This window comes from Nerophis lumbriciformis, linkage group LG30 (assembly GCF_033978685.3).
Source record: "Nerophis lumbriciformis linkage group LG30, RoL_Nlum_v2.1, whole genome shotgun sequence".
NCBI classification, from domain to species: domain Eukaryota; kingdom Metazoa; phylum Chordata; class Actinopteri; order Syngnathiformes; family Syngnathidae; genus Nerophis; species Nerophis lumbriciformis.
Window position 1 is genome coordinate 9,565,087 of NC_084577.2, and position 25,194 is coordinate 9,590,280.

The following is a 25,194-nucleotide window of genomic DNA, read 5'->3' on the forward strand; positions in this document are numbered from 1 at the left end:
TTAAACTGTTTGACTATTTGCTCACGCAGTTGTGGACAAAGAGGTGTACCTCGCCCCATCCTTTCTTGTGAAAGACTGAGCATTTTTTGGGAGGCTGTTTTTATACCCAATCATGGCACCCACTTGTTCCCAATTAGCCTGCACACCTGTGGGATGTTCCAAATAAGTGTTTGATGAGCATTCCTCAACTTTATCAGTATTTATTGCCACCTTTCCCAACTTCTTTGTCACGTGTTGCTGCCATCAAATTCTAAAGTTAATGATTATTTGCAAAAAAAAAAAAATGTTTATCTGTTTGAACATCAAATATGTTGTCTTTTTAGCATATTCAACTGAATATGGGTTGAAAATGATTTGCAAATCATTGTATTCCATTTATATTTACATCTAACACAATTTCCCAACGCATATGGAAACAGGGTTTGTACATACATACATACATACATACATACATATATACAAACACACATATATATATATATACACACACACACACACACACACACACACACACACACACACACACACACACACACACACACACACACACACACACACACACACACACACACACACACACACACACACACACACACACACACACACACACACACACACACACACACACACACACACAGCCATAGTGTTACAGTTATGAAATGTTACAAAATTGGGTCTGGAGTTGTTCTATTTTCTTACCTTGAAGCAAAAGGTCATTATTTTGCTGGCCAAGCTGTTTCCCCTAAAAAGGGTCTGCATTGAGTCAGCAAGCTCCACCTCTTTGGAGAACATGTTCCATAGAAGTTGGTAAAGGAGGTGACGAGAGTCGAACAGTGTCACCAGGACCCGGGCAAGCTCGTCCTTGAAATGAAAATGAATAAAAGTTGTGCTCAGAATACCAGCAGAGTACAACACAAACTACTTATAATAAAATGTAACACATTATTGGAAATAAATAAAAAATAAAAACAATTGTTATTCCTTTACAAAAAATTAGGAATGGGATCATTGGGCAGAGTGGACAATTGCAAATGATGCTGCTCATGCTGGTTATAGTGAATACCTTCTTGAAAACTGACAGCTGTGTCTCAAAACCCCACTTTTGTACATACACTTAGTCTTTTGAGTGCATGGGGGGTTCACAACAAGAAGTATAGAAACATATAGCACTGTCAAATTGCACTCAGCACACCCTAAATGACAGTCATGGACACTAACCAACCTCAATAGTGCGACAGCATCAGCGCTAGTCTAAGTGACGCCAGTTTTCACCTGACCCTACAAACATTCCTGCGAACCTTGATGTGTATCTCTCAAAAATTCTAAGCTCGCGACAGCGGTAGACAGGCCGCAGAACTGTGATTGGTCAGATTTTGTTGAGAAGAGTCCCCTGAGGCTATCAGAAGGCTGTGCGTAGAGCTAACGCTGTAGTATAAAAGAGACTTACATTTAAAACTTACAACTAAAATTGGAAATAATGAGGAGCAACACAAAAAGTCATGATCAGAACACAAAGTGGATAATTACTGTACTCGTCATTTCTGAAAGCTCAAACGATTTTAAAGGCTTTAAACCAGAAACCCTAACCCAAAGGGCGTGGAAAAAAACAGGAAAAAAACATTTAAATGTATCGAAAAATAGCCCAAGCAGCCTAGTCTAAGACTCAGCCAAAAAACCATTGTCTTGGGAGATCAAACAAGGGATATTTATTGTATACCAGCATTCAGGGATCAATTGGACTACTTTAGAGGTGACGTTGCCAAAAAAGGAAACATCCTTAAAGTGACCATGTGCAACTTGCCTAGTTAACACTACATTTTCTAAAACAAAAAAATATAACACTACCGGCTAGATTATGTTACCGTTTGTGGGTTTAACAGCACATTCATTTTTAAATGTAAGTATTTCTCACAATTACTAATTATATTCAATAAAAAATAATTTGTCTGGTGATCAGGGTTGTCACTCACTGCTGTCTTGTTTTCATCTATAGTGCACCCAGGACATATTCACAGCGCTTCACTTTTTCCACAGCTTTAATCCAAAAATGTAATAAATTCATTTTTGTTCTTAAAATTCTACAGACAATACTCTATAAACACAATGTGAAAAAAATGGCAAATTTATTCTAAATAAACAAAAAATCTTATGAACATAAGTATTCACAGTCTTTGCTTTACTTTGATGATGCACCTTTGGCAGCAATTACAGCCTTAAGTCTCTTTGAATGCGATGATACAAGCTTGGCACATCTATCTTTGGGCAGTTTGGCTCATTCTTCTTAACGCCTCTAAAACTCTCATCAGGTTGAATGGGAAACCTTGGTTTTTATCCAGGATATCTTTGTACATTGCTGCATTTATCTTAGTCTAGTCAGGGAGGTGACCAAGAACCTCATGGTCACTGTTAGGGCTAGAGCATTCATCTGTGGAAAAAGGAGAACCTTCCAGAAGGACAATCATCTCTGCAGCAATCCACCAATCAGGCCTGTATGGTATAGTGGCCAAACGAAAGCCATTTCTTCGTAAAACGTTTGTCAAAATGCACCTGGAAGACTCTCAGACCATTAAAAACAAAATCCCTGCTCTGATGAGACAAAGATTAAACTATTTGGCATGAAGGCCAGGCATCATCATGTTTGGAGGAAACCAGGCACTGCTCAGCATCAGGCCAATAACATCTGCACAGTGAAGCATAATGGTGCCAGTATTATGCTGTATGGATGATTTTCAGTGGAAGGAACTGGGAGACTAATCAGGATAGAGGGAAAGATGAATACAGCAATGTACTGAGACATCCTGGATAAAAACTAACGCTTCCAACCCAACGTGATGGAGTTTGAGAGTGCTGCAAAGAGGAAAGGGTGAACTTGCCCAAAGATAAGTGTGCTAAGATGTCAAAATGCTTGAGGCTGTAATTGCTGCCAAAGGTGCATCAACAAAGTATTGCACAGAAAAGTTAAAATGGTTTGATTTCAACTGTAAAAATGTAACAAAAAATGGTATCTAAATAACCCCCCAAAAAATCCCACCAAAATACCATTTTCCACACGCTTCCAGAAGAACTAAAACTCCTTTGGCATACTACCATCCCATATATGATTAAGCAGATTCTCACCCACTGGGATCCTGGGACAACATTAGCAAGTGCCATAGCGATAGGCAGTTCTCCCTGGTCTCCCATCATGGTGACCAGCTCAACCAGCCTCTCAAAGCGGTCAGCCAGCACAGTCTCAGCGAGTGTGTCAAACTCCGTTCCCTGCTGCAAAATCTTGGTCAGCACTTCCATGAATGTAGCTCGCGTTTGTAGGTCTTTATGGTAACCCAGACCTGAGATTGAGCATATTTAATCATGTAATCATTAGGGGAAAAAATGCATTTAATTTTAACACGCAAATACAGGGGTGTCAAACCTGCGGCTCACTGGCCCACATTTTGTGGCCCTCTAAGTAACTTTATAGTTTAGTGTCATTGCAGACCATGCATTGTGGGCAGCTAATAGATAACTATATTACAGCAATCTTTAATCCTACAAAAAACACAAACATAAAAGAGTAGTTAATAATAAATAAATAAAAAATAAAAATAAAAATAAATAAAAGTAGTTACATTTAGTCATATGGTTAAATGAGATTCTAAAGTTAATACTTTGTGCAGCCCAGACTCACCTACAGGTAAATTGCGCTTGAAACTCCTGATCTCTACACTTAAAGTTAACTTACCAATTGAGTGCATCAAGCCGCTGTCTACATTAGCATTGAGGAGGTTGGACATGGCCAGGACAGTACAGTGGCGAAGGGAGGCAAGGCGTCGTGACATTCCCCTTTTGCAACCACCCACTGTCTGGCCCTCATCCTCTACCTCACTGCAATCATTTAGCAGATTCATGAACAGGGTGAAGTACCTGCATAGACAAAAATTAACAATTTGTTTAGAAAACAATTCTTACATTAATTAAGAGGAACAGCTTTTGCAGTTCTCTTTTTGTTTGACAAGGTTGACATTCCTGGTTGAATAAAGTTTATAGGATTCAAGAGACTTTATTCCCATACTAGCCCACATGAGACACATTAGAAGCACAAAAAGTAGAAGTCAAGTGTACCAGATTAAGCCAAATGAATACTACAAGAAAAATAGTATGTATATAATAATTTAAATAGAATAGGGTATAAATAGACTAGATTATAAATACCATATGTTATTATAAAGAGAATAGAATAAAGAGAAAAATAGAATAAATTGTGATGCTGTAGTGCAATGTATGAATGTAAAAAAAAATGACAGCAAAAAAAAAACAAATATAAGGCCAGTTCAGCACAGTTCGGACACGTGTTAAGTGAAGTGTTCCGAGTGACATTTTTGATACAAGCAGTAAACTGCAAATAGTTACCTCCCAGTACTGGCCTTTTTAGCAACTTAAAAAAAAAAAAATATGGTACAGTTTGAATGTGACATTTGTTATGATTTAATGTTTAATAGTAAATGTATTAAAAGACAACATTTCTACAAAAACTAAAAACGGAAGAATATCAGTCTAACTTTAGAAATAGCTGGGACTTGGCTTCCATCAGCTCCACTCCATCTCCCTCCTCTGGCTGCAGTGGAAGACCAGCAAGCAAAGACACAACTGCCTCCATACTGGCTTGGTCAAGGTCCCTGTGAGAGAAAGACAGGATATATTGTATATAATGCACCCTTGTGAAACACTCAGATATTCAATTCAAAACAATGTATACCTCGTCAAACACTTGATGTCATCATCAGCTGCTTGATTGGACGTTCCCATCACCCAGTCTGTCAGGTATTCCACCATCTTGTTCCTGAAAACACAACACATTAACACTAGACATGTGTACATGGACAACATTTATTTAATCTGATCATCATTCGGATTAGAATGTTCCTGTGTACATGGACCCTGAAAAAAATTATTTGATTATGAAGTGCATTTTCATGCATCACACCTTAAATCGGAATACTTTAGCTTGACATGCGCAGCACACACCGTAAACGGAAAGGTGTGTTATTGTTTGTGCTATGGTGTTATCTTTTGGACCAGTTTGCTCGCGACAGAGGCTGAAGAAGCAGTTGACTTCCACTGTAAACAACCATGGCTTTGTGCATTTCTGCTTGTCCAACGTTATCACTGTTTATAATTTTTTTCCTTCTGTTCACTACTATTGTTTTACCGCTTTTTTATTTATTTATTTATTTATTTTTTTTAATTGAGCTATTATGTGCCTTTTATGTTGTGTGCGGCGCGTCTTCATGTTACGGCATTCTGTGTTGTGTCTGAGGCTAGCAGTTAGCACTTGGGAGTAGCTGTAAGGTCGTGAATAAAAAAGCTCGCTAAGACAACAACTGTATCCCTCTATTCATTGTTACATCGACACGTGACATGACACTCCAGACCATACTTTTGTTTTTGCTAGTCTCTTTTATAGAGCAACAAACAACAGTTTATAACACTACATCTGTACATGTTGAAAAGGGTTATACAGTAGCAAGACTTTTGTTTTTGCTCGTCTCGGTTTTAGAGCAACAATCTCAACAGTATATAGCGCTACGTCTGTACAAGGGGGGAGACAGCAGCAAAACAATCGCTACATTCCGAGAATATAAAATTTAGTCCCCCTTCCATCACCAAAGCATAGCTGACATCAAAGACATGCACAGTAGAGATAATTCCAACCCAAATTTGGGAAGATGTGTTTTTATGCCCCACAATCCGATGACTACCGGCATAAAACACCCGTCTCAATCAGAATGAATTTTTGATCCGAATGTGTGTGATCGGGTCAGAATATTCCGAATGACGTGTTTACATGAAGCATTTTTCTTCCGGCTAGGCCAGGGGTCGGCAACCCGCGGCTCTAGAGCCGCATGCGGCTCTAGAGCCGCATGCGGCTCTTTAGCGCCGCCCTAGTGGCTCTCTGGAGCTTTTTAAAAAATGTATGAAAAATGGAAAAAGATGAGGGGGAAAAAATCAATTTTTTGTTTTAATTTGGTTTCTGTAGGAAGACAAACATGACACAAGCCTCCCTAATTGTTACAAAGCACACTGTTTATATTAAACATGCTTCACTGATTCGAGTATTTGGCGAGCGCCGTTTTGTCCTACTAATTTTGGCGGTCCTTGAACTCACCGTAGTTTGTTTACATGTATAACTTTCTCCGACTTTCTAGGACGTGTTTTATGCCACTTCTTTTTCTGTCTCATTTTGTCCATCAAACTTTTAACGTTGTGCATGAAAGGTGAGTTTTGTTGATGTTATTGACTTGTGTGGAGTGCTAATCAGACATATTTGGTCACTGCATGACTGCAAGCCAATCGATGCTAACATGCGATTTAGGCTAGCTATATGTATATATTGCATCCTTATGCCTCATTTGTAGCTATATTTGAAGTCATTTAGTTTCCTTTAAGTCCTCTTAATTCAATGTATATCTCATGACACACTATCTGTATGTAATATGGCTTTTAATTTTTTGCGGCTCCAGACAGATTTGTTTTTGTATTTTTGGTCCAATATGGCTCTTTCAACATTTTGGGTTGCCGACCCCTGGGCTAGGCTTTTAATCTGATTAAATGTGTCCATGTGTACATATCTACTGACAACTATATGAGTGCAATATTTTCAAAACAGTACAGTATCTTATAAAGCTGTGGTTGTGTGGTACATGATGATAATGCACAGTTTTGATTGACACTGTCAGAGAGCTAATCATTTAATAATATGTTTATTATCGTGGTTGTACTTTGCAGCGATGCACAACTGGACAGGACAGGACAAGTAGTACAATTATATCTGATTTGAAAAACTTAAGTGTGTGTTTGTAACTGTGAAAAATAAATTACCTGAACTTCATCTCCTGGCAAAAAGAAAGGTCATCCCGCCTCTCCATCATTACTTCAACCAGCTGGCACAACTTGGTTTTGATCTGGATTGCATGAACCACGTTGCTAAGAATGCGAACATACCTGAAGAAAAAAAATAAAACCACCAGATAAATAAACTGCAAATATGTCTGAAAAATTTAGCACCAATGCAACATCCTTTGAAGTGAACAAAATCATTCGGACCTGACCAAGTTGAGCATCATAGTCTCAATGCTAGCCTGCCCCAGGTGCTCAGAGCTGCCTTCTGTGTGATTGTCAAGCAGATTCTTCATGATCGCAATAGTCTGCTCCACAAATTGCGTGTTTGTGTCATTGATAGGAACCTGCAAAAAAAGCATTGACTGAACATATTTTCGAAACTAAAGGTGGGGGTGTTGAGAACAGCAATACATGCATCTAAAAAAGTCCAAAAGGACCAGAAAATTTCGCTGTTTTTTGTTGCGAGATGCGCTTTTAAACTACAGCGGGGTCTAGAAGTCTAGATCAGTGTTTCTCAAATAGTGGGTTGGGACCCCCTCGGGGACGGTGTTGTGGGTTGCAAGCGACAGGGGAGATTTTCATTATTTGTGTCTACACTAGTATCTATGTTAGAGCGATAATTAAGCATGCAGGGAGGTGGCAGCAATCAATCTAATCAACAGGCTCCCAGTTCTACGCAGTAGCACTAGTAAGTGCACAGGAACACGTGTGTACAGAGCTAACGGAAGCGGTGAGATGGATACGTTTTTGACAGGAATGAAGAAGAAAGGAGTCGTCGTCTGCGGCAAAGAAAACAAGTGAAGATAACCAGAATAAAAAGACTGGAAAGTACAACGAAGCATACATAGCTTTTGGATTCACCTAAGGTAGGAAGTGAGAAAAGACAGGGTGTATTTTATGCCAATCCTAGCTATCCCAGCTGCAATCTGTGATATTTCTACCTGTACAAGTCAATGTTCTTCATATTTCTGCATGGCAATGTTTAAAACCTTCCCCATCAATTAATAAAATGTAATATACAGCCTGCTAATCATTCTGTAATTGAGGACTTGACCAGAACATGTTACAGAATAATTTACACATTTTCTTCAATCGATGTACTAGCATTTCTTTAGGTGCAAATATCACAGAATAACATTACAAAACATCTCTGACAAATAGGGATGAGTACCTTTCACATTTAAATCGATACAGTACTCCTGCTACCTGGGAATCAATACCGGTACTCAGTGGTACCAATTTTTGGTACTTTTGCATGTGTTCATGTGGTGAAAAAAGTTTATTTGTGCAATAATAAAATCTTAAAATGTTTAAAAGTAACATTTATTTCTCTTTATCGATCGATCATCAAATATATCTAATTATTTGTATAGTAACATGTTTGCAATTGTTTTGCAAATTTCTTCAACAAAAAAATACTTAACTACAACACTGCAGTGTTATTTTCTTAGTATTGCACAGAATAAAACCTGGCTCCATGTACTCCTTTCTTATTCCATCTGAAAATATGTGATGGGAATCCATGGAAGCGCTACGGTACCGCCCAAGGTAAAAAAAGACGCGTGTGCGTCAATCGCCTGTTAAAAAAAATTTGTCCTGTTATTAAAATGTATAGTTAACGCGTTATCGCTGTAATTTCTGTCCCCAAGGTGGGTCATGGCAGAAAATATTGAGAAGCAACCGTCTAAATCACCAAAATGATTCCCGAGCGTGGCCACCGCTGCTGCTCACTGCTCCCCTCAACTCCCAGGGGGTGAACATGGGGATGGGTCAAATGCAGAGGATAATTTCACCACACCCAGTGTGTGTGTGACTATTGTTGGGACTTTAACTTTAACTTTAAATATATCAACAAAATCACTAAATTGGCAAAACATATCCCTCCTGCTACATCTTTTTATTCTCTGGCAGACCAGGAGTGTATAAGGTGTGTAAATAAGAGGTGTCACGATGCCAGTTGCTGTAGGGAGTTGTAATGACAACCTGCATTCACAGGCAGTAAAATTGTTTTTATGAGAGAAAGTGGGCCGTTGGCACAAATCTAATTGTGGTGGTCCAAATTTATTTGTGCAGCTATTGTCTGTTTGTGAAACTAGTTAGCCATGAAAATGTTTGCAACGGACAAAGCACAAGTTGTTAAAGTTGAAAGAGGACAAAAGGACAAGTTCACAATCCACTAATCTCATGTATTGAGACTATTGGAATCGTTCACTGTAACATTTTACTTTAATCACTACATTTCAGGTGGATGGCTTGGAACACAGCAGTAAACCCCACCTCGCTCTTTAGTATGCGAGCATGTTTAATTTAAGTGATGGGAGCCCCAAATGCCAGAATTAAAGGATGACTGAAGCAACACTATACATGTTTTAACTGGAAGGGTTCAAGCAGTTGCGGTCACTATGCATTCACAATTAAGTCACCACTTGATATGGGGGGTTATTGTATCACTTACCGGTCCCTGTGTCTCAAAGAATTTGCCAATGCTGTTCCTTAGCTTGTTGAAAAGCATTGGGTAAAGGGCGGGGCTAAGCTCCAGCCCCAGCAAGTCTTTGACATTGGTACGGACATGGAGGCCGACTCTTTCATGGCCACACACCAGCAAGGCCAGTAGCCGGTCTACAAAGCGGCTAACCGGTGTCTCACTGGTAGCTGATGAGGAACAGGAAGCTGAGACCAAAGGGCTGGAGATCTCACATGGGCCCATGGAGATCATTGAATGCTTGCGCTCACTCATGGAGCTCATTGGTGGGCTATAGGTGGCTGGACCAGGGGTGCTGCGTTGCTGGAGACATACACCACCAAGGGCACAGAGGAAGCCTGTCATGTTGATCCACTCCTGCTGTTTAAGGAGGACACAGGAGAATCAGCGGATGGCACCATGCAGGCTTTAGCTCACCAGTTCAGTTAAGTGCTAAATTAATCTTTTCACCAGGTTTATATGGTATTTGTGATACACAATCCATTAACTTATTTGGACTATCACCATTTGGAATTCATCACTTGACTTGAGTATTGAACATCAAAGGTTGGAAACAAAAGCGGTCCCGCTGTAGAAGACCTACCTGCCCATCATCTGCCTTGTTTTTTGGGGAATTCAGGATTTGTTTTGTTGCTTGGTCCCATTTTGCATATGTGTCCTCCCAAGCCTTAGCATGAAATCACAAGTAAAGATTAAATAAAGATTAACAAAAGAGGTGGGGGAAATAGTCAGTTAAGCTAGAACTAACCAGCACCAGGCTGGAAAATCCCTGCACACATAGCATTTCTCCTAGAATAATACACAACTCACAAAGTTTTTTCTGCAGTGACCGTGCCAGAGGTGGACATGCATTCTACTGAGGTGGCAAGTTATGACGCGTTCAGTTTATCGCAGCACCAAGCAAACAATCTGAAGATTCCTATCAATTCCTAGATATGGTTGAAATTATTTAAAGCGCACTACGCAAAATAAACGCAACGTTATTAATATTAATACTACGGATAACTTTAACAAAAAATCCTCAAAACAGCCCACTACCTATAATATGGGCTTTTTAAACATAAGATCATTGTCTCGCAAAACGTTATTAGTTAATGAGGTCTTCAGAGATAATAATCTTAACGTCATTGGTCTCAGCAAAACCTGGCTCAAACCAGACTAATTTTTCCTGCTTAACGAGGGGGGGTCGCACTAATATACAATGAAAACCTTAACCTTACCCATAACCTAAGTAATAAATATAAATCATTTGAGGTGCTTACTATGAGGTCTGTCGCACCGCTGCCTCTGTTATCTACCAGCCCCCTGGGCCCTATTCGGAGTTTATCAGTGAATTCTCAGAATTCGTCGCTGCTCTAGTGACGCACGCCAATAATATAATTATAATGGCGGACTTTAATATCCATATGAATACCCCATCAGACCCTCCATGCGTGGCGCTCCAGACTATAATCGATAGCTGTGGACTTACACAAATAATAAATGAACCCACGCATCGCAACGGTAATACGATAGATCTAGTGCTTGTCAGGGGTGTCACCACTTTCAAAGTTATGATACTCCCGTATACTAAAATAATGTCCGATCATTACCGTATAAAATTCTAAGTTCTGACTCATTGTCAACAAGCTAATAATAATCACTGCTTTAGCAGTCGCAACATTAATGCTGCTACAACGATGACTCTTGCTGGTCTACTGCCTTTGGCAATGGCGCCATTCCCAAATTAGGTGGGCTCTATCGATAACCTCATTAACAACTTTAACGACGCCCTGCGTGACACCATTGATAGCATAGCACCGCTAAAGCTAAAAAAGGCCCCTAAAAGACGTACTCCATGGGTTTACAGAAGAAACTAGAGCTCTTAAACTATCATGTCGAAAGCTAGAACGCAAATGGCGCGCGACTAAACTTGAGGTTTTGCCATCAATCATGGAGTGATAGTTTAATAACTTATAAACGCATGCTTACCTTAGCTAAGGCTAATTACTACTCAAATCTCACCCGCCTCAACAAAAACTATCCTAAATATTTGTTCAGTACAGTAGTATCGCCAACCCAACAAGGGATTCCTCCCAGTAGCGCCGCCCACTCGGCAGATGACTTTATGAATTTCTTTAATAAGAAAATTTAACTCATTAGAAAGGAGATTAAAGAGAACACATCCTAGCTACAACTGGGTTCTATTAACACAGATACGAATGTATATCCATCCATCCATCCATTTTCTACTGCTTGTCCCTTTCGGGGTCGCGGGGGTGTTGGAGCCTATCTCAGCTGCATTCGGGTGGAAGGCGGGGTACACCCTGGACAAGTCGCCACCTCATCACAGGGCCAACACAGATAGACAGACAAAATTCACACTCACATTCACACACTAGGGTCAATTTAGTGTTGCCAATCAACCTATCAATAGGTGCATGTTTTTGGAGGTGGGAGGAAGCCGGAGTACCCGGAGGGAACCCACGCAGTCACGGGGAGAACATGCAAACTCCACACAAAAAGATCCCGAGCGCAGGATTGAACCCAGGACCTTCGTATTGTGAGGCAGACGCACTAACCCCTCTATCACCGTGCTGCCCTACGAATGTATATACGTCGGATATTGCCCTCCAAAATAGTCTCTCTCTTTTTGATGAAATAACATTAGAGGAACTCCTACGGCGTGTAAATGGGATAAAACAAACAACATGTTTATTTGACCCACTTCCTGGGAAACTTATCAAGGAACTGTTTGTAATATGAGGTCCATCAGTGCTAAATATTATAAACTTATCACATTCCTCTGGCAGTGTTCCCCTAGCATTCAAAAAAGCGGTTATTCATCCTCTGCTCAAAAGACCTAACCTCGATCCTGACCTCATGGTAAACTACCGGCCGGTGTCCCACCTTCCCTTTATTTCGAAAATCCTCGAAAAATTGTTGCACAGCAGCTAAATGGTACTACATTACATAAATACTTACAGCATGTATATAAAATGTTGTTGAGGCTGATGAGGTTTTTGTAGGTTTTTTAAAAGGGCTTTACAGGCAAACTCGATTAGTGCCCATTAACTGCATTATTAGCCACCACTTGCTAGCGGTTTTTCACTAGTAAGGAATGCAAAAAAAAGAGAAAGACATAAGCGTTCTTGTCTCCCATAGGGATTGTAAAAGATAGGCAAAATTCCCCCAAAATTCGCAATCCCCCTTTAGGTTACGGAAAACTGGCTAAACCACTCTTGGGTCTTAATGTGCTATACACGCATGATTAATAATGTCTTGCAGCGCACAACTCTTTCGGAACTTTGAGAACCCGTGTTTTAGAGAGATAAAGAAATGACAAAACTTCACCTCAATGTTTCCTGGTGTGGGATGCTCAATCCTCCTAAGCAAGGCCATTACTCGCTTTTGCAATGTAGACCGACCTAAGAATAGAAAGTAAACATTAAATTGGGAAAAGATACAAAAAGGAACCATAACTTATTTAGTCTCAATTTGGCTTGACTGACCTGTTCCCATCATGTTGCTGATGGAGGCAAGTTCACTGAAAGTGGCATAGTTGGGCAAGATGGTTTGGACGGACACCTCGTCAGCAGCACTGCGGATGTCAGCCTCCTCACAGAGGTGGCGGAAACATGACATGGCAACTAACACTGCCTCTGTGTCCGGACTCCACAGGAACATGTAAAGACATACTTCAAGTTTGGTTTGTGCCTGCCTGCAGATGGGAATACCTCCACCCATGGTGGCACACTCCTGTAAAAGGTCCAATGGCATGCATTAGACTCAACAGACACCATATTAAATTACTTTGCCGATTTCTTTTAATAGTTTTTGTTATAACCATTAATTGGAAAAAAATAACTTGCAGATTTTGTAAGATTACTACCCCTTTACAAAGATATGAGTGGCTCAGGATTTAATGATTTGTTTTTTAGTGTAACAGAGAAACAGAATGTAAAATAAAACAAGTTGTACATTACTTTGTATTTGACTGAGGGAAAAAAATTCCCACGGATCGATTATGTGTTCATGAAGCACCAATTAGTCCTGCACCTGTCACAATAAAAATTATACACCGTTTATAGCTTTGTCTGGTGGTACACTCACAAAAAAGGCATTAAATACTTATTTTCCCCACTGTTCTTAACTGCCGAGAAGCCATCGTCATCCACTGCACATACTGTATGTGTACGTGTTGGTTACCCGAGTATTAAACAGTTTTGTACCTTCTTCTTAAGTAGAAATTTATTTCTGCAAATTAGGATCTCTCTCAGCCACTTGAGAACTTCAGTCCCGTTGACCATCTGCTGGCCGATCAGCTTGCGACAGATGAGAAACAGCACCTGTGAACTTGTAGAGTAAGAAATTGGTTTTAAATGCTGTGCCTATTGACCATGCAGATAAAATCACAATCACTATATTGCCAAAAGTATTTGTTCACCTGCCTTTACACACATATGGACTTAAATGACATCCCATTCTTAAACAACAAAGGTTGTAAGAGATATTATGTTGGCCCAGCCTTTGTAGCTACAACAGCTTTGACTTTTTCGGGAAAGATGTTTCACAAGGTTTTGTAGTGCGTTTAACGGAATTTTGTCCATTCTTCCAAAAACACTTTTGTCAGGTCAAAGACCTGGCTTGCAGTACTGACTCTACTTATCCTAAAGGTTGGATTGAGGTCAGGACTCAGTGAAGACCAATCAAGTTCTTCCACTCGCTCATCCATGTCTCTATGGACTTTGTGCCCTGGTGGGCTGTCATGCTGGGACAACAACGGGTCACGCAGACAAAGTTTGGAGCATGACAATGTTAAAAATCTCTCGGTATGCTAAATCATGCAGAATTCCCTTCACTGGAAAAAAGGGGCGAAGCCAAACTCCTAAAAAAAAAACACGCCATAATCCCACACCCACTAAACTTTATACCTGGCACAATGCAGTCATGACAAGTACCGCCCATGGCAATCGCCAAACCCAGACCAGTCCATCAGATTGCCAAATGTTTCATCATTCCAGAGAAAACATCTTTACTGCTCTAGATTCCAGTGGTGGGCATGCTTTACACCACTGGATTTGACGCTTGGCATTACACTTGGTGATGTATTGCTTGAATGCAGCTCCTTGGCCATGGAAACCCATTCCATGAAGCTCTCTAGGGCACTTTTTTAGCTAATCTGAAGGCCCCATGAAAGTTTGGAGATTTGCAACAGTTAAGTTTTTGACCTTTGTGCACTATGCACCAGAGTTGTTGTCTTTCCCAATCGCTTCCGCTTTATCGTCATACCACTGACAATTGACCGTGGAATATTTACAAGTGAGGAAGGAAACTCGGCACGGGATCTTTCTGTGTGGAGTTTGCATATTCTCCCTGTGACTGCGTGGGTTCCCTCCGGGCACTCCGGCTTCCTCCCACCTCCAAAGACATGCACCTGGGGATAGGTTGATTGGCAACACTAAATTGGCCCTAGTGAATGAATGTGAGTGTGAATGTTGTCTGTCTATCTGTGTTGACCCGGCGATGAGGTGGCGACTTGTCCAGGGTGTACTCCGCCTTCCACCCGTGTGCAGCTGGGATAGGCTCCAGCACCCCCTGCGACCCCGTAAGGGACAAGCGGTAGAAAATGGATGGATGGAAATCTCACAACCGGACCTGTTGCACAAGTGGCATCCTATCACAGTATAACACCAGAATTTACCAAGCTCCTGAAGGTCTTCCTTTACAAATAGTAAAAATAGTCTGGATGCTTAAGTGGTAGATTGTATAGACCTGCAGCCAAGGAAGTGATTGGAACAAATTAACTTAATCATTTGGATGGTTGGGTGAATACTTTTGACAACATAGTGTCTATATTTTTATTTAACACTGGCCCAGTGTTTGTATCAAGCCTGTGAACCCATTTACAGTGCAAATCAAATTCATCACTATGCAGCTCTGCATTTCTATTTTATTGTGTCATAGAACAAGCTCAACCTGGGAAACCTGATTTTATTGATCAATGGAATTTTCTGTTGTGAATGATTAAAACAAAACAACTAAAATGCTCTCCTCTTGTTACAGCAAGCCTCCTGCCCCCAGAAGCTTCCGTATCCCCCACTTTCCCTCCTTTTCCTTAACTGAAATACACACAGTGTAACAAAATGTCTACTTGTAATATGAGACCATAAAAAATTGTAAATCAAATTATTGGTAAAAAAAATAATCAGGTTTTATTTTTAGGCCAAACAATTAGAATTAATGCTCTTAATGGGAAACAATGCTAACAAGTTATTTTGTGTATGCATTAACATTGCTGAACAACAAGGACATTTATAGCTAAATAATGAAACAATATGAACTCCACACCATAAAAATAACTGCAGACACGAATTGTAGATGAAACTAATATTTGTAGCAGGAAATCAACTGCAAACAAACTTATCATTTTTCTCATTAGCGTCATGATCACAGTTACCTACCAATGCACGAATAAATCCAACTTTGTCTTTCACAGATTAATGCTTAATTTGTGGACCCTTAAGACGTAAAGACATGATGTGCCTCTAATCTTTTGTTCTATAAATACCGTTCGTGTCAAATGAAATGATGTTGTAGCGAGCAGTAACGTCTCGGTGATAATAAACTGTTTAAATAATTTTAAAAATTTAACAGAAGTGTAGATAGAAACATGTTACAACAGAAAGTAACCAGCTATTTACAGTCAATTAATAAGTTACAACCAGAAACAGCACAATATGTTACTGCATACGTCAGCAGCCAAATCACGAGCCTTTGTTACCATATTTTCTCATTTATATACCGAATAATATATTGTGATATATATCGTTATCGCAGGAGGCTGCAAGATATATTTCAATATAGATTTTAGGCCATACCTCCCATCTCTAATGTGTGTAAAGAATAAAACATATATTTTTAGGGCAAAAAGGTGGAGCTTTTGAACAAAGTTATTATAATCTACGACATTATGCAAATTGCTTGTATTCCGACACGTGACTTCTTCTCGGAAGTGAAACCAGTGGTGGTCAACCCAGCCAATATGGCTGTTGTACAGTAAGCAGCACGCGAACTATCGGAGTACAAAAGAGGCTTAAATCTTCATGCAAAAATAAAATGAGAGCAAAAATGCAAACTTTGCAATAATAATCTATCACTATACTTAAAAAAACAAAAAACATTTGTCAAGTGATATCAAGGGTTATACATCTGTCGCCTTCCCAGACATGTCGAATTGTGCTCCAGACGCCATTTTACACGACAAACAGATGAACATTTTCACATTTGCTTTCTTTTAGACTCGCTGAGTCGGTGCTTTTCGAAACACTCGTATCAAACATGTTTAATACAAATTATATCAAGATATTACTTAAATGGGAAATAATAATCGTTAAAAGTATATCTAAAAAAGTGATCTCTGCAAACTCACGCATTCTTCAACTCCGCTCCTTTGGATTGGAGTGTGAGCTGCATGCTTTTCTCGTCGTCGTTTCGTAAAATCTTGCACTCTTTCGCCCTTTTTGATTACCTCTCGAGGAAGTCTGAAGAAAAGTTTATCCTTTTTGCGATTTGAACGATTCGTACAGCCGAAAACAATGCAAGCATAGAGTTTTTTCTTCAAGAAAAACTAAATGGCGCCTAGTACCCATTGAGATCAGAGCTAGCTTGACCACCACATATATTTAATGAGCGGGACGTGAGCCAGACGTGACGTCAGTAAAATTCAAGCAATAAGATTTTGTACCACAAAATAACAATGTCACACATTTATACACATTCCCCATAACTTTCATGTGACTTTCCAGATTTTTGAGAGTACCTGATATCCCAGAAAGTCTCTATAGGAGCATCTGGATTCCACTGCTCAATGGTCTCTGGCTGGTGTAGCACCAAAAGAGCCTACAGAAGGGTAAGTACAGGGACATGCACAATATTAAAAATCCAAACAGACACACACAAACCCCAATGTATTCTGTTTATCTAGCAATAGTAGGCAAAGATTATTATTTTTATTAAACAAGTTTTAGGATTCAAAATGTTTTAAATGAGAATTCACACCTGTGGACTAATGCCATCTGATTCTAACTGAAATAGGTATTGCCCGTTTGGTGGCATTCGCCAATGTTTTCTCAAGATAAATTGAATGAAAAGCTAGCAAAACATGAAATACGTGGTCTGTGCTCTGCAGTTGACTTTTAATGCAAAAAACGGCAGTGGACCCTTTGCATGACTGATAATTAAAGAGATACATGTGTTAAATTAATTAAATGTGCAGTAAAAATGAATTTAGCCTCAAACCTCCATAGCTTCTTGTGAGAGCTGTGTGGTGTTGGTCAGAGGCACAAGTTGCACCAAGCCAATGATGAGTTCAGCTGTGGTGCTCTGCATCTCTGGAGCTTGTTTTACTGGGTTCTACAGAACAAACCATACAAATAAGTCAAGTGATACTAAAAAGACTATTTGATAAAACATGACTACAACAGAGGTTATCAGCACAATCAATGTGACACGAATGCTCACATGTAACATGAGTTTGGGGTCAGCATGGATGAGTTTGACCAAAGCTAGGAGGAGGCACTTGTAACTTCTAGTGTCCAGGTCTGTGGTTTTCTCTTTGAACTTAAGGCTGGTTGTCATCTTCCCTTTAAAAGTCAGACTCTGTGAAAGACAACAAAATAAGACTATGATAATGCATCATAAAATATTAACTGATTGATGGCATGACATATTAAACCTTGACTTAAAGGAACTTAATACAGGTGGTCCTCAAAAGAAAAAAATAACTTATGTGCGCACTGCGTATCACTACGTAGGTGCTAGAATAAGTCAAGCAAGAATGCGCAGGTTTGAGTCACTACATTGAGGACTGACGACATCTCTTTGCTCTTGTGCATTACCCTTTTTCCATCCAATATGTCTCACAAGCGTGACGGAGAGTCTTCTGATGGCAGACCGTCAAAGAAAAGAAAAGTGAAAGCTAAAATTAAATTAAGATATCGTAAAATGTTTAGAAAATGGAAATACACAGATCAACACTTGCTGTGTGCCCAGTCCAAGCTGCTCAAGCGCTGTGACCATCATTAAGGATATAGATGGCATTTTTAAACATGTGAAAGGATCTGCTCCCATGAAATGGTCATTGATAACTCAACAGATATTGAGACTACCTTGCAACTCCCCTTTCAGTGTTTAAGACAACCACAATGGTAAAAGTAAAACGTTATTCTCAATTTTAATACGGTTTAATACATTTTTTTGTGTTTCCAATGTACTTGGACAAACTGTTTTAGATAAAAACAAAAGGTATCAGGATTCTGATCACTCCATCATCATAATAGAAAAGCAGTATGTGGGGGGGAAAACTATGTACATGGTAACTGTTTCTGAATGAATTAATTGATTAGATAATCTTTCTGCTTGTTTATTTAAACATCAGGTTTGATCACCCTCTAAATAGAAGTTTAGCGGGAGGTAGTACGTCTGGAGAATTTAGTTGGGCTTTAACAAAATGGTAATGAAAAGCTATGGCAAAATGGTCAAACAAATCTTGGAAAGCTATGCATTTCAAAAATACTGTGATCTCCTTCCTTTGGAGCTCAAACCTTTTTAAACAAGAAAAACTAAAATTTAAGCGATATATGTCAACCTTTCTCCTAACATTACAAAAATAGGTCACAATAATTTTATTGTACAGTAGTACCTCAATTTACGAGTGCCCCAGAGTATTTAAGCAACATTCATACTGCAGGGTATGATGCCTAATTAAGATTTTATGTTAAATCCCATCTTTTTATATAGTCATTCACACGGTATAAACAAGTGCGAAGTAGAGCGCGGAGAACAAATGGACGACACAAACTGAACCAGAGAAACAAACTATTAATTCCTACCATGGAGCCGCCGCGCAGCACAGTCAGTCTACATACCACAATGCAGGAGTCATTCTCTGTGCCACACAGCCCAAAAATGTCCAAACGACCAACATTTTTTTTAAATAATTTAGAGATTCTGCCGTTGGGTGTGCCCAACAAGTTTCACTCTTGTTCTATTTTGTGGCTCTACAAACTGGCCGATTAAGCATTACCCTTGGAATACAGACATAGATATTGCCGCTGTGATCTGTGGCCCGTCACTCAAGGAGGTCCATGTGCAACAAACGACAATAACAATTATTTTTGTAACACAAATGAGAAGCAGCCCGTAGGACAACCTTCAGAAGTCCACTATCCAAAGTAAATGCTGTACAGTATTATTACATTACTTCATAAAACTACTGTAGTTGTTTGTAGTACATGCTACAGTATTGTTTTTCAAACAATAATACATATCTAAAAGTTTTGTTTTCTTTTTAAAAGGCATGTTACAGAGTAAAATGCTGTTGCTTTGAGGGGGCAAGCATGGGTGCTGGTTAGCGCCTTGCATGGCAGCTCCCTCCATCAGTGTGTGAATGTGTGTGTGAATGGGTAAATGTGGAAGTAGTGTCAAAGCGCTTTGAGTACCTTGAAGGTAGAAAAGCGCTATACAAGTACAACCCATTTATCATTTATTATAACATTTATTTCTATTAATTTCATTGGGCGGCGCTGATTTTAAATATAATTGCTCTGAGATACGAGCTCATAAGTTGAGGTACCATTGTAATTTCTTATGACATCTTTTTTTCCGAAACAGTTGATGCATATTTGTTCTATTAAAAAACAAACAACCATAATATTATTTACATGAGAATATGTTATGTCTGACTCATGACAAGGTCACAATAAATATTTCTTATTTGATTTGTAACACGTGAGGGTGAGCGATCACGCTTAGTATTTTTATGTATTTTAAAAGTCTTTATTGTGCTAATACATTGCACTTATTGTACCAAAGTCCGATTAGCGAAGATATGTGATGGCATACCTGTGTTTTGTGATCGATGTTAACAGGCTCCAGCTAATTGAATCAATACGTTTTGGCTCTGTCCATCCCTGAACAGCTATTGGACAACAAATTTTAACAATTTGTCTGTGGTCACTGGCAAAAGGATTGAACACAATCCTCTAAGTGGACTACCTGGGGTAGCACTTCAGTCATCTACCCTCAACAAATCCAAAAAGAATATTGTAGCATTCACTAGTTTGTTGGCTAAGAAACTCATTGTGTTAAATTGGAAGGCAACAGCGCCTACTTGCCACACCCGCTGGATTAAAGATGTTCTTTATTTTTGGGAGAAGATTAGGCTGACATTGAATGGTTGTTCTGCAAAGTTTCAAGAACTTTGGGATGCTTTTCTGAAATATGCAAGAGAGACTGATCTCCAAATTAACCCCGATTGAAACAATTGCAATGCGGGTTGTTTATGAGCTTTTTGTATGCTTGTTGGTTGTTGTATCGCTCTGGGGCCATTGTGGAATGCAGCCGTCTGTGGTTTTATTATTATGTTTGGGTGGTTTTGTTACTTGTAGGGGGCAGGAAAAAAAAGAAAAGCATTTGATGTGTTTGACTGTTCCTGTCAATTGTGTGGCTGAAAACCCAATAAACAAATGTTTAAAAATAATAAGTCTTTATTTTGACTGTGGATTCATGTTGAGCCTTTCTGAGGCTTCTATTTGGAAACTGTGGCTGTGGAAGAGCGCAATGTGTGCTTTCATGTACATTAGCGATAGTCAAACAACCTCCCTGAATCCCCCCAAAAGCTGTAAATCTAAAGGGAACACTGCTTGTGTTAGAGAAAATACAATACAATAGTAATTGCTGTATTTTCTCTAATAATTGTACACTCACTGGCGTCATGCGTAGAGGAGCATGGGTACCAATGCCTTGGATGACCCGGTTCAGTGTGTCCGAGAACATAAAACGGAGCTCTCCAGAGTGGCAGTACACAGCATCGATCTTGGGCCACCAGTCAAGATGAGACTGAAAGAGGGGAAAAAAAACAGTGAAGCAAACTTGTGTAATGCAAGAGGCCAAATATATCAACATTACTCTCGGGAGACTTACATTGGTGATTATTCTGTGCAATGAGTTGACCAGGACAAAGTGGAAGGTAGAGGGCGAAGAGGAGGCTAAACAGACCTTAAAATTAAAATAATAGTGATGATCAGAATTCTGCCAATAGTTGTGTTATAATTGAGAAATAATGACAAACAAATTCAAATATAGCTTAAAGAGGCGGCATAATTTTGCTACAGGCCTTTTCCTACACATGTGAAAAGCAAAGATAATGTGAAGTGTTTTTAAGTGTGGTAAAGCATGTGCGACATGCATGCATTTGCTTGAACTGAGATGACATTTGTGTTTTAAAGATACCACTAGACTATTACAGTCTACCTTAAAGTGCTGGTTGTTGTGGGGATTGATGCGGAAACAGGAGACAAAGCAGTCCATCATAAGCTCAACGTCAGCATTCTGGCCACCTGCCCCCCGCCAGAATGGTTTAGCTGGGTTGAACAGCAAAGCCTTGTGGGACAAGGAGTCAGATTCAATGCTTTGCAATCCAAGGAATTATACTTGATTCTTATGAAATTACACTGATAGAGGTTCATTAGGAGGTGTTGTAATTGATTATGACAAAAAGTTATACTAACATTATTGGTGATTCGTTGTAGCTAACTACAGATGTACAAGAGGTAATTTACACAAATATCTTAAAAAGGGGTGCCCAATCATTATCTGCGATGGCTGCATACATACAAAATTAAAAATGCAGGGGCCCCTTTGAAGCTTTGAAGGGAAGTGGCAGTTCATTTCCTGCTGCTACTCCCACCCTTCTTCCTTTGTTTTTTTTATTAATTTTGACATAGCAACAATTCTGCTGTTACAAAAACACACAATTAGAGTTGCACTACAGACAATATAAATGATATATATTTGGTTGATAATAAAGATTTTATATAGTGATAATGTTGATTACACATTCTAGCTGTGTCCTGCAAATTTGAAAGCGACCGACAAACAAACAAATGTGTCCTCAACGCACTCAAGCAATGTTCCTCGCAATTCAAGGATTCAATGCTAAGCCACTTCTAAGTAGCATAGCTAAGGTAGCAAAAAAAATCTACATTTCATACAAGTATCATTTCTGGAATAACTAAACATTTTACATTGCAGACAGTAGGAAGATAAGCCAACCCCTATGCGCAACTTAGAGCTCTTGAATGTAAATATACTGTAGGTGGGCGGATCGATACAAATATCAACATTAATGATACCAGTGTAGTATCAGTATATAGCAGATACAACAGTGATTAAATCTATATTTTTGTGTTTATTATCAAAAATATTTTGTGTTATAGTTTACAAACTCAGCAAATAAGGCCATGTCCACACGAACACAGATACTTAATAAACGCATATTTGTCTCTGCGTTTAGGCCTCTTGTCCAAACGCAAACGCATACTTTTGTCATTAAAACGCAGATGTTTGCAAACGCTAATCAAAGTGTAAAGTTTCAAAACTCTCCGCTTAACATATGAAAATTGTGATGATGTCACTGTTGTGCGCTGTCATTTCCAAAGCTCCAGAACACTGCCTTGCTGGCTTTAAAGAATGTAAGAGAACTTACTGTATGTTCGGACGTAAACATGCTTCTATTTTCACTCAACATTATTAAAAAAAAACACATCAAAATGGGCTTTGCGACACTCCAGCGCTAATGACAGTCAGCTGTTTTGGATACGAACGCTGTCGAACCTCCACCTAATGGGACAACTTTGACAAGCAATACTTTTTGCTCTGTGTAATAAGAAAGGTGCAACATTATCTTATGTTTTTAGTCCTTATTTTACGACAGATCATGAAGTTAACTTATGTGTGTTGGTTCCATTTGTGTAGATGGAGCCAGGCGCGACCATCCACGGACGTAAAAAACATGATGTAGCATCCTCCTTGTAGTTTGTACTGATGGTAAAGACAATATAAACTTCCTCACACATGTAATATATCACTATATTGATTATTAAATGCTTTATCATTTCAATTTTGCTATCTCCACTTTTAGAATCTGGTCTCAATTTAAATACAGTTTTGCACTCTGAGGATTGTCTAACTACAGCCCTGTTCTCAATATCTCTTTCTCCCTCCAAGCACATATCAAGCTTTTTCTCGATGGCAGAGCTCAGGCCTCGTCAGACTAAGGGACCTTAATATTAACAAGGTCTTCTCTCGCTTCAGTGACCTATGTGGAAAGTATAATCTCCCGAACTCACTTCTTCTGTTACTTTCAAGTCAGTAACTTTGTCAAATCAAATAGCAGTTATTTAGCCAGTAGTCCACCTTAATCAGTAATAGACTTACTTTTAGAAAATCCCACAAATCAGGAAGGCATAATTTCTCAAATTTACATTGTAATCTCCCACCTTAAAGTCTCTTTACAAAGTTAGAAAAGACTGTGAAGCAGAATTTGGCAGAGTTTTGGATGACAGTGACTGGAAATCTGCATTAATAAATATAAATGCGCATCTTGCCAGAAACGTAATCTGATACAGCTCAAGGTTGTCCATCGCACCTACTTTACTAACGCTTAACTTTCCAAAATGTAATATTGCAGACACATGTAATCGATGTCACTTGACTCCCGCGAACATGACACACATGTTCTGGTCCAGTCTCTGTCTGAAAGCCGACTGGACTAATATTTTGAAACGTCTTGCAGATCCACTAAATTTGAAGTTGACGCCTTTTTAAATATTACCAAACTTTCCGAAAATTACGCACACTTTTAGTATCGCCTTTGTATCTTTACAAGCTCATAGAAGGATTTTGTTGGAGTGGAAATTACAGTTTTCCCCCAATGCCTCCCTGTGGCTTCAGGACCTCATGTTTTCCTTAGATCTAGAGAAAATTAAATATATTCTGAGGGGTACACGCAAAAAAATGTACTTCACCTGGGGCTGTATGATTAGTTACATAACTAAATTAAAAACACTAGAGGACAAGTGTGACACTCACTGTTGACAATAAACCTTTTTACTACACCTCAATTCTGTTTTTTTTTTGTTTTGATTCATTGACAGTGACACTTCTGTGTATGTTGTATGTTTTTATTTCTAGTCAGTTCGTCCAATTTTCTATCTGCTTGAGGTGAAGAGGAAGGCTGTGCATTGCCATCCACTGTGACTGATCTGTGGTTAGAAAATGTAGGGCCGGCAGGGGATGAAAAGGAGTCTGTTTTTTTGTGTGGTGGGGGTTGTATTTTATTTGTATATTGTTTTGTACTTTTTGGGTGGGTGGAGTGTCTGTTTCTCACTACCTGTATTATCTTTTCCATATAAAATGAATAAACAAACATTTAAATATATAATCCAACCGAAATCGACAATGTTACCACATGTGTCAGCCGCCAAATTAGGAGCCTTTTAAATCCGTTTTCAAATGGTTCTATTATCATGTACATATCATGCAATAAATATTGCAATATTAATCGCTTATTAATATTAATATTAATCTTTATTGCCCTTCCCTATTCACATGGACAAGGAGTTGTTTGTCTAAGAATAGGAAATGAGGAAAATAAAGGTTTTTGGTTGTTCTGTGTAGTTTTTTATGTTTATTGTGCCGTCAGGAGCGTATTAGACAGCCTGTTGGTCACAAAACACTGCATGAATATTTAGACTTAGACTTAGACTTACCATGAACGTCTGCAAGCCGCAGCCCGTCAGGGCGCCGCCATCTTGACATACAATTTTTACAGCGGATTGCATCAAATATGGCCGCAAAATTATATTTTTACGAAATAAAAGCATATTCTGTTTTAAGTTTATGAGTTGCAATATGTTTAAAACTATATTTAGACGTATTATTATGGTTTATTTTTCAGAAAATCTAGCTTCAGAACAACCTCGATGCATGCTTCCAGGCACAGCCACACA

The 25,194-nt window shown here is 39.1% G+C and overlaps 1 protein-coding gene across 3 annotated transcripts in view; it reads right to left on the minus strand.

The window, feature by feature from the left end:
• nf1a (neurofibromin 1a) overlaps positions 1-25,194 on the minus strand; it is a 210,755-nt gene that overhangs the window by 139,643 nt on the left and 45,918 nt on the right. For 2 of the 3 annotated variants that reach the window (XM_061925508.1, XM_061925506.1), the window contains exons 10-27: positions 21,656-21,784; positions 21,326-21,400; positions 21,110-21,241; positions 17,864-18,001; positions 17,642-17,755; positions 17,163-17,242; positions 13,573-13,696; positions 12,853-13,099; positions 12,695-12,768; positions 9,945-10,028; positions 9,335-9,721; positions 7,084-7,223; positions 6,859-6,981; positions 4,736-4,819; positions 4,539-4,655; positions 3,722-3,903; positions 3,118-3,329; positions 700-861 (exon numbers count right to left, since the gene is read on the minus strand). In XM_061925508.1, coding sequence (XP_061781492.1) covers positions 700-861; positions 3,118-3,329; positions 3,722-3,903; positions 4,539-4,655; positions 4,736-4,819; positions 6,859-6,981; positions 7,084-7,223; positions 9,335-9,721; positions 9,945-10,028; positions 12,695-12,768; positions 12,853-13,099; positions 13,573-13,696; positions 17,163-17,242; positions 17,642-17,755; positions 17,864-18,001; positions 21,110-21,241; positions 21,326-21,400; positions 21,656-21,784 — 2,604 coding nt within the window. The remainder of the gene's footprint in view (positions 1-699; positions 862-3,117; positions 3,330-3,721; positions 3,904-4,538; positions 4,656-4,735; positions 4,820-6,858; positions 6,982-7,083; positions 7,224-9,334; positions 9,722-9,944; positions 10,029-12,694; positions 12,769-12,852; positions 13,100-13,572; positions 13,697-17,162; positions 17,243-17,641; positions 17,756-17,863; positions 18,002-21,109; positions 21,242-21,325; positions 21,401-21,655; positions 21,785-25,194) is intronic. The other variant, XM_061925507.1, reaches the window with a different exon arrangement.